Raw genomic sequence first — 11,355 nt, 5'->3', positions numbered from 1 at the left:
TCTATATAAGACTAATTAACATTACTTAACTACTGAGGCTTTATAATTGTTATAAAAAACAATTAAAAAGCCAAAACCCACGGAATTAGAAAAACTGAGGTTGGCAAAAAAAATTTTACACAAAGGGATTACCATAAAACATAGAAACGAGGTTGGCAATTTTTTGCCGACCTCAAACACTTTAAGTTCAGAAATTAGGTCAACATTGCTAAATGTGGACCCTTATCCCGAGGGTTGAAATCATATATATACTTATATAAAAGTTATGCTTACTTGCAGATTTTCTAAACTGAGGAAACCAAGGTGAGATAAAATCAATCGCCCAATGTTAATATCTTTAACAGAACTATTAAAATATGCAAAATATTTTACACAGTACAAAACAAATACAATTTTGCAGAAAATTCTTTACACAGTATAAAACATATACAATTTCGCAAAAAATATTTTACACAGTACTAAGTCAATCAATCAATATTGATATAATCAATAATAACCAAATCTGAATTATGTAATCTTACAATTCAAGGATGTTTACAAATAGCGTAACTAGTAATGATGCGTAAACAGCTAGTAATAATGATGTTAATAATAAATAATAACAACTCATAATGTTAACAATAATAATGATATTAATAACAACAACAATAATAATAATAATAATAATGGTATTAATAGCAATAAAAATAATGATATTAAGAAAACATAAGAACCTCAATAATAGTAATAATAATAACAGCTTATAAGTAAAAAATGGTAATGATTTTGAAGATAAAGTTATGTAAAATACTTTATATTAATTATGGTTGCAATCTTAACTAATTTGTAGCATTTTCTATTCTCTACAAAACTTGCTTTATTCAAATTAAAATAATTTATTGATACAGGGAAAAATAAAATAAAAACAAGAAGCCCGTTGAGAACATTTGTACAGCTTGTATTTGAAAAATCGAAATATAGGGAGTTGACAATAATAAATAAGTTTACAGTTGATCACTTTCTTGCTGAAAAAATTCCTATTAACACCATCTATATTATTATTCGATGCACTTAAGAATAATTCAGGACACCAGAGTGTCCCTGGAAGTGGTAGGATTGCTAAAATAATGACAAAAAGAAACATTGAAAGACTTAAAACAATGTTTGACCACAAATATGACATATCGCAAACACAAGCAGCTCAGAAATTTGAGTGCACATATATCAGCAAAACATTTAAAACAAAGGCCTTAATCAGGCAAAAGAAGAAGAAGATTCCATTAAGAACTTGTGATCAAATAGAGACAGATTAAACAAAGTGCAGTCAGCTGTATCGAATTTCTGCCAATAAATTATTAGTCCTTGATGACAAGTTGTTCTTCACATTTAACCATTCTTTAATTAATGGAGATTATAGTTATTATTCAAGTTTCTCAAATTCTCAAACATTCTCAAACACCAACAAGTGTCAAATTCAACCTTACTGCAAAATATGAAAAGAAATTACTCATTTTGATTTGCTTTTCCAATAAAGGAATATCTTCGTCAATATTCAGAGAAATTGGCTTTGCAATCAACCAAGAAGTCTACAAAAATGATTGTATCAAGAACAAACTAATTCCATTTATCAAAAAGCATTATTCTGATGGCGAATACATATTTTGGCCTGATCTGGCATCGTCTCATTACGCAAAATCTGTACAAAACAAAAGATAAACCTGCAAATGTGCCTGAATGTTGCTCGATTGAGGATTTTTGGAGTATTTTCAATGTGTTTCAAAAGTGTATGAGAATAATTGGAAAGCTGATAATCTCAAGAAAATTTTCAATAGAATAAAGTATTGTCTTTCTAATGGAATAATTTTAGTTATAACCCATTAATAATAAAAAAAATTACTAATAAAAAAAACAATAACAATGATAATAAAATAATGTTAATAAAATGATAATAAGTTACTTGCTTTTATAAACACAATATCTATATATACAAAGTTAGACTAAATTACAGTTAAAAGCTGATAAAATGTAACAACTAACAATGATATAAAGCAACTATTTAAATATAAAACAAGAAAATAGGAATAATAATATAAAAAATTAAAAACAATAATATCAATGATAACAATAATTATAATAGAAATAACAAAAAAAAAAAGATTGAAAATAAGAAAAAAAAAATTTAACATTAAGAGAAGTAATACTATTAAAAAATCAAAACTGACAAAAAATATGACAAAAATCAAAACAAAAGCAAAAACAAAATAGATATAAACACACACACACATACACACATGCATATGCATACGGAAATACACATACTCGCCTACATACACTCACATACAAATGTCTTCATTCACATATAAATATACAGTTTTATATAAAATATATACAACTTAAAAAATGTCCTACCAACATTAAGCAAATAAAAAAAAAAAATTAAAATTAAAAAATATCAAATACATGACAACATAAATGATGCACATGATAACATAAACAATACACAAAAACACAGGCAATATAAACAATGCACAAAAATTTCAACTTAAATACAAAAAATATAATTAAAATAGAACTTGAGGATTATTGATTTTGTGAGTGATTTTTCTTTTTTCTTTTCAGTTATTTTTAACTTTTTAATTACAAAACATAAAAAAAGTTATTTAACTAAAAAACATAAACAATTTTGTACACATTTTAAACATAAACAATTATGCCAAAATTATTTTGAAAATATTTTAAAAATAAAAATCAAATATTTTATATTTACAATTTTGCAAAAAATCACAAATATATGCTAGTTTAAAGCTTAAAAAAAAACAATTACATGAAAAAACAAAAATGTGTACACAAAATAAACAAAAAAAAACCATGTACACAAATATAAACAAAAAAAAAATGTGTACACAAAATAAACAAAAAAAACCATATACACAAATATAAAAAAAAAAAATGTATACACAAAATAAACAAAAAAAAAGAAAACATGAAACAAACAAAAAAACAAGTACAAAAATTAAATGTGAAAAATAAATATATCTTTTTTTTTCAGTGATTTTAAGTTTTTTTCATTAATATATTTTTTATTTAGTTTTCACATTCAACTTAAAATTAGTTTAAAAGATAATAATAATAAATAAATAAATAAACAGAAAAAATTACGCACAAATATTTGGAAAATCCCAATAAGAGTTACAATTCAACAGCAAAAGAGTTGCAAATATATCCCTACACCATTAGTCATGTTATTCAATATTTAAAAAAATATATCAATCAAATGTAAATTTGATGGTGGAATAAAGGACATTTTTAAAGGTACAAAACTGGTTAACCGTTTTAAGATTAACCCAAACCCTTAATGAAAATCGAGGAAACATGCAAAAAGATACGTATTTTCTGATAGTTTCATAGTAAAAAGTTCAAAGTTTTATCAGATGCTCACAGGAATAAATTAATTTCTTATAAATATTTTATCTTCTTATATGTATTAAATGTATTAATGTATTAAAATTATTACTTAGTTAACTTAGTTTATAAAATTGTTACTCAGTTATAAATAAAAATTGATGAGTACTTTTTTTTAGTAGTTTTCTAATACTTTAGAGTTGCATATAAAACGTAAGAATTGATGAAAACTTTTGTGTTATTAGCAGTTTTCATATGATTAAACTTTTAACAACTTTTTTTTTAAATTATTTATTTTTAACAAATATTTTATATCTAATAAAATATTTAATAAACCTTAAATATTTAAATTTGCAGCATTTATTATAAAACATTTTTTGCAGACTTTATATACAAGAATCATTGATTTGCCAAAACTTAAAGCATACTATTTTTAATACTTTTTTAAAAACAATAAATTGTCTTTAAAAAAGCAATTGCACCACTATTTTTAATTCCTTTAAAATTACAATTTTGTTCATCTTCAAATTTCTTTGAATGACAATCATAACTATTACATAGTATTTTGAAATTTAAAAACAATTTAAAACTTTTTTATTTGTAAATGTAAAAAAGAAACGTAGTAAATTGTAAACCCTAGGAAACTGTGGATCGTAGGAAATTGTGAAAACTTTTAATATCATTACTATGAAAATATTACAAATTTTCTTATATCTAACGCAATACATCTCTTTTCGATTGTCTATAATTTTAAAATTGAATTTAATATTCAATTGGTTTCTTTCCTACACCTAATTTATTTACAAATAAATAATTTATACATATTAGAAATATATATTTATTAGGTCTTACAACATACTAAGGTTGCTTTTGAGGAATACTCCCGTTGATGTCATCTAAAAGTTTACTTTTTGCTTTATTTTCTTGGTCAATCTAAAAGTAAAAATCTATTAACTTTAATTTTACATGTTAAAGTTAATTTGTTATACATATTATTATTTTTATTATCATAATAGCTATAATAGTAATAATAACAATAATAATAATAAAAATAATAACTACTATTATTTTATCGTTACTATTATTATGATAATTATTATACTTATATTATCATTATTATTATTTCTATTATTTCTATTACTATTGTTATATTAAATATATAATAAATATTCTTATTGTTATTTTTACTGTTATTAACTTTAAAACTGTTATTAATTTCAAAATCTACTAATTGATTGCCTGAAGTATTATATCTAATGTTTACAGCAGTTTTGTTCCTAGTTTTTAAAAGTCAGCTTAAAATAGAATAATAAAAATGATGATAAAAATCTTAAAATAAATTAACAAATAACCTGCAATTTAATTCAAATTGCTTTAATTAACCAAATTATTTAAATGAGCTTCTTGTAACATCTATTACACTTCTTATATAATTTTATAATAATCAAAATATTTACCTGTAAAGACAATATACTTTGCAAATGTTCATTTTCTGCCATTTGCTTTTCATTTTTTAAAAGATCTTTTATTTCTGGTATGCTAAAGTTTCTATTAAAATAAAAATCAAGATTAAATATATATATGAATTATATATATAAATTATATATGTGTGTGTGTGTGTGTGTGTGTGTGTGTGTGTGTGTGTGTGTGTGTGTGTGTGTGTATGTGTGTATGTATATATGTGTGTGTGTGTATATATATATATATATATATATATATATATACATATATATATATATATATATATATATATATATATATATATATATATATATATATATATATATATATATATATATTTACTAAACTTAATTTATAGCTAAAGACACTAATTTCCTAATATCATTTTTGCGCTCCTAATGTAAAAATATGTGCAAAAAAAATAACAATATATATAAAATAAACTTACATATATAATATATAATATATAATATATATATATATATATATATATATCATTTTTTAATCTTGATATATATTTTGATATACATATAAATACATACTTACATATATAAATATATAAATACATATATATGCATATATAAATATAAATGTATATATAAATAAATACTGCTGATTTAGGTGAGCAGTGTGATGTCATACTGAAATAGTTTGCTGCCGAGGGCTTCAGTACGTACACTACCGACAAAAAGTTTGAGACAGGCTACGAATTTTTAGAAATAAGTGAATAAACAAACTTTTTGAAGTCTAATTTATAATTTAATTAATATGTTTGCAAAAACTAAATATTATTATACATTTTTGATCAAAAATTTCTAACTTTAACTAGCATTTTAATTAAACTTTTGATTCGTCAAAATAACCATCTTTATTCTGCATTACAGCTGTACAGATCCTCGGCATACGATCAATCAATTTAGACAGTTTATCCGGTTGTATTGTGTCCCATTTTACTAGCAATATGTGCCAAAGGTCTTTCACAGAAGATGGCTGTTCTTCTCGCACATTCCTATCAAGTTCTTCCCACAACAACTCGATCGGATTAAGATCTGGTAATTGTGGTGGCCATTCCATTATTTTTAATATTTTCTGGCTTTGAAGATCTGCTAAATAAGTTTTGCAGATTTTGCTGGTATGTTTGGGGTCATTATCGTGCATAAAAACATACTGATCGGAAAAAAACCTCTCACCAGAAAGCAGCATTTGATGTTCTAAAATGTCTTTGTACACCTCTTTTGTCATAATTCCTTCAATTTTGTGTAGGCTTCCAATATTCCCCCCACCAAAACATCCCTAAACGACCACAGATCTAACCCCATGTTTCACAGTGGGTATTAAAATTCTTCCGAACACCTTTCCCCTGCAAATCTTTGCACGAAAACACGAAGTTTTGAACCAATTTAGCCCAATTTAGCCTTTTTGTCTTATTAATTGGTTTTAATAACGGTTAACGAGCAGCTACATCCCCATGCAAACCAAATTTCTTCAATCGATTCTTCACAGTGGAAGTGCTAATTTTAAGATCATTAAATTGATTGTACACAGACCTGATTTTTTCGGCGGAGTACCTTCTATTTGATAAGCAAATTTTTTTTATTTCTCTATCTTGTGATTCATTAGTTTTTTTAGGCCTTCCAGTACATTTTCTAGTCGCATTCTTACCAGTTTCTTGTATTGTTGTAATGCACTTTGGACACAACATTTGAAATTTTCATTTTTTTTTAAATTTCGACTTGTGAATAACCTTCTTCATGATAAACTTGAATTCTTTCACTTTCAGCAATATTTAATTCCTTTCGTTTACTCATTTTTTCACTTTTTGTACAATTTTAAGGCAATTTTTGCCAAATTATAAATACCATAATTCTGTACTCGTTATTTTTCTTTTTACTACAAAAAAGTATACCACACACAAAGTTTATTCACTCTAGTAAAGGTATTGATAACACTATTTTTTAACAGTGGGCTATTTACTGAATAACTGATTATTTTGACAAATCAAAACTGGTACGAATACAACTAGAAAACACAAGTTAAAATTGGAAATTATAGATCAAAAATGTGTAATAATATTTAGTTTTTGTAAACATATTAATTAGAGTATAAATTAGACTTGAAAATGTTTGTTTATTCGCTTATTTCTAAGAATTCCTAGCTTGCCTCAAACTTTTTGTCGGTAGTGTACATCAACTGGGATGGGATGCTACATTGACTGGGATGGGGCAGCAATCTTTTCATTCATTATTCTTCATTCTCTTCTTCTTTTGTATTTTATATAAGTTATTGGCACAATATTAAGTATTAAGTATACTTGTTGGAGAGTATAAAATTAGATAAACTCTAAATAAGCTTTTGACATAATTAGCAAAGTGAAAAAACCATTTAAACCAATTAGAGCAGAATTTTTTCAAGATGTGGATTGTATCCTCCCATAAAAAATATAATTTACTAACATAAATAAAAATGAAAATGAATTTGCCATAGATACAAATGAAAATGAACTTTTAACACTGCATTCATAAGTGATAAAAAATAATGGAAACTCATATAAACAGTTTTTAGATATAGCCAAAAACTATTAACTACTACAAGGTGAATACTAAAACTAAACCTTATATCTAAAATAACAACTACTACATAAACTACTACATAAACAACTACTACATAAACTTAAAAGAATTGGCTCTATATGCAGTATTGATTTATTACTGTATCACATGTTATTGCAGTAATAAATCAATTGATACCTATGTGGGCATTTATCAAGTTAAGTAGATATTTATAAGTATATAAATGAAACGAGAAAGGAATCATCTACATGCATTAATGAGTATAAAAAAAAAGTAACTATAGGTCTAGTTAAACACAAATATAAAAAATTAGATGGTTTATATTACAAATAATGCTCTTAAAAACATACGATTTTGTAATTTCTACAGAATCCATTCCAGGAGGATAACACCGCTGTGATACTGGTGGTGCTTCTGGTATTTTATGTAGGCCATATGGAGTGGAAGGCTCAGTAGTATACATTTCAGCTATGTACTAAAAATTTTAATATAAAGTTCAAAAAATATATATCAATAAATTTTTTAGTGAATTCATTAAAACATACCTGCTTAGCACGTGAAAAATGGCGAAGTTGCAACAAACACACTCTCTTTCCAGTTGGACCTCGTATAATAGACATAACAGAAGGTAGTGATTCTTTGTTTAAAAAAAAGGTTTAATATTATAAAGTTAATTGACATAAAAAAACATTATTGTTAATTAAAAAAATGTGACGAATCATTTTGTCTATGCAGATTGTTTTTTTTTGACCTGAGAAATCAAATCAAAACTTCTTTGTAATACTGTATAATATATATATATATATATATATATATATATATATATATATATATATATATATATATATATATATATATATATATAAATTGTGGAAAAACAGTAGATCAGCTACAGATTTGAAGAAAAAATGGGATTACGCTGCTAAAACATACAAAAATCACTCTATCCAAAACTTATGGGAGGCATCAAAAAGAAAGTCAGAATTATCTGTAAAACTTAATTTTTTTTTGTTTTTTCCCTATTAATATGTAATCTTTACAGCCTTAATTTTCAGAAATATATTGATTTAAATACAATTAAGCTTTCTTACATCCTTTTTTGATCAAGAAAGGTGGACAGATTTTTCCGATAGCATGCCTTATATATACATATACATATATATATACATATACATGTATATATATATATATATATATATATATATATATATATATATATATATATATATATATATATATATATATATATATATATATATATATATACAACCCGTAGATGTTGTCCGAAAGTTTTTTCCATATTTTGTTGACAAAAAGTAAAAATTAAAATGCAAGACCGGAATTTTTTTTTTTTAATAATGATAGACTGCCTGCCCCAACCAAACCCTCAGTCGATGTAGCAGCACTCCCTTGCGGGTCAGGCTATTTGTCAGTCGATGTAGCAGCACTCCCTTGTGAGTCAGGCTATTTGTCAGTCGATGTAGCAGCACTCCCTTGCGAGTCAGGCTATTTGTCAGTCGATGTAGCAGCACTCCCTTGCGAGTCAGGCTATAAGATAGTCGATGTAGCAAAACTCCGCGCATGATTTACAGTAAAAAAAATAAAAATAAAAACATTTTATTAAAAAGAATAAAAATAAAAACATTTTATTAAAAAAAAAAAAAATAAAAACATTGTTTATATTGTTAAAAACATTCACAATGTTTTTAAAACATTCTGGTCAATTAAATTTGCGTTTTTGTGGTTTTTTTAAAAAACGATTAATTTGTAATTAAATTAATGGTTTTTACTTTCGTCCAACACGGAAATGTTGGACGAAAGTTAAAAGTAATTAAAAGTGACGTATATGTTGGCGTAAGAATCACTTTTTTCCTTCCGCTCTTCCCAAAGCCAACAAACTATAGATCTATATATATATATATATATATATATATACATATATATATATATATATATATATATATATATATATATATATATAAATATATATTTATATATATATATAAATATATATATATATATAAATATATATATATATATATATATATAAATATATATTTATATATATATATATATATATATATATATATATATATATATACATATATATATATATATATATATATATATATATATATATATATATATATATATATAAATATATATTTATATATATATATATAAATATATATATATATAAATATATATATATATATATTAGGGTGGGTCATACTTTTAATTTTTCTGATTATTGCTTTGTTACTACTGGAAAAAGTTGCTATACCATGTATTATGACTGCCTGAAAAATATTAGCCTTTTTGATTTTAGTTTAAAGGGGGGCAACTTTTGCTTATATTATATGGGTAATGAGATCCACTGTTATGCATATCACTTAAAAATAAGTATAACACCAAAATAACACCATGTAAAGAATAAAAGCTACATTTATATACTAAAACAGAATGTGAAAATGCAAAATCCTTATATAAAATCTTTTTTCCTTTTGTGTTTTGGGTATTTAACTTTCGTTGTTTGAAAATCAATTTAACGTTGTTTCAAACGTTGAGCAGCCATGGCGCAGTGGTTAGAGTTCTGGCGCAGAACCCAGAGGTCCAACACCAGCTCTAGCTCAATAAGCGACATTGGTAAGGAAGGAGGCGTGAACTTCTAGTTAAATGCTCTTCCGCGGTGCTCTGTGATAAGACCGTAAGGACTTCTGGGAGCACCTAAATAACCTAACGTTGTTTCAAAGCGTTGCTTCAAACAACGTTAAGTTGTTTGAAGCAGAACAAGCATTCCATGACGTCTTTTATAGGTTGGGATGATATTGGATACTTTAGATACTTCTTTAACCAGACATTCAACATTTTAAAAATGGCATGGAATATCATTTTTAAAATGTTGAAGGAATTTGAAACTTGAAGAGTGCCATTTGTAACATTAATTAAGAGGTCTTCATTGTTCACTTCAGATAAAATCAGAGGAGGAGAGATTTGAGCAGTGGATCATTTCTAAATATGAGAAAGGATGGAAATTGAGAGAAATCTTTTGTAGAGAGAATATGTACCCCATCAGTATTCTCTTTTTTTCTAAATGCAATGATTTTCTTTGCTGCATCGCTGTTTGTTGTCTTCATCTTTGATGGCTGACAACAAAACAGTTTCAGGATGAGCGAAATAACAGTTTCTTTGCAATACTTTTTGGATGATTGGTATTGTATCAGGCTAATTAAGACTACGAATACATTTCATAATCATGAAAAAATTCTGTGATCCTTCAACGCATTTCCAATTTTTCTTGATTAAAAACTAACAGAAACAGTAAACTTTGATGATGTAATCAACAACTTTTATCAGACTTGTCGTGGGTTTGACGGTTGACATGCCTAAGCAGGCGATTGGCAAACGTGAGCCACCTGGCATGAATGAGATTTCCAGGAGGAGTATTTATGAAATACTTCTTCGTTTCTACATCCAAATTTTGGAATTCTTGGATAACAGCATTGTTTCAAGTAAGTATTTCTGATCTTTACTGAAATCATGAATGATGTCATCAGACATTTCAATGGGTACTTCATTTACACTGGCAAAGTCAACTATCAGTAGAAAATGAACATCAAAAGATAGTTGTTCATCAAGAATACTTTTGAATACAGTAGGACCAGATGTACTGCCATCAGGTGCAGTGAAAACTGTTCTGAGAGAAAGCTCATTCAAGTGAAGTAAACAAATACACCATTGAAGAGGTTTGCTAATACGAGTCTCAAGTAAACAGATAATACCATTTTTCCAGCCCATGTTTGCATTGCTTCCATCACAAACAACACTTTGTAAAGTCACAAGAGAATTTCTGTTATTTAAAACTGAAATGATTTCTTTTGCAACATCAACTGCTTTACCACTTAGTGGATAAATCTGATCAAAGTATAATTGGGATATGAGC

General features: G+C 25.7%; 1 protein-coding gene across 1 annotated transcript in view; it reads right to left on the bottom strand.

Moving 5' to 3' along the window:
- Nucleotides 1-11,355, bottom strand: part of LOC100208898 (ral GTPase-activating protein subunit beta) — a 74,854-nt gene that overhangs the window by 3,777 nt on the left and 59,722 nt on the right. The window contains exons 15-20 of the mRNA XM_065805084.1: nt 7,958-8,049; nt 7,763-7,887; nt 4,839-4,929; nt 4,241-4,314; nt 274-346; nt 1 (exon numbers count right to left, since the gene is read on the bottom strand). The exon at nt 1 is cut by the window's left edge and continues 173 nt beyond it. Coding sequence (XP_065661156.1) covers nt 1; nt 274-346; nt 4,241-4,314; nt 4,839-4,929; nt 7,763-7,887; nt 7,958-8,049 — 456 coding nt within the window. The remainder of the gene's footprint in view (nt 2-273; nt 347-4,240; nt 4,315-4,838; nt 4,930-7,762; nt 7,888-7,957; nt 8,050-11,355) is intronic.

Source organism: Hydra vulgaris, chromosome 09, assembly GCF_038396675.1.
Source record: "Hydra vulgaris chromosome 09, alternate assembly HydraT2T_AEP".
In the NCBI taxonomy this organism is placed as follows: domain Eukaryota; kingdom Metazoa; phylum Cnidaria; class Hydrozoa; order Anthoathecata; family Hydridae; genus Hydra; species Hydra vulgaris.
Note: the sequence above shows the minus strand (reverse complement) of the source record. Positions and strands in the feature narration are given on the sequence as shown.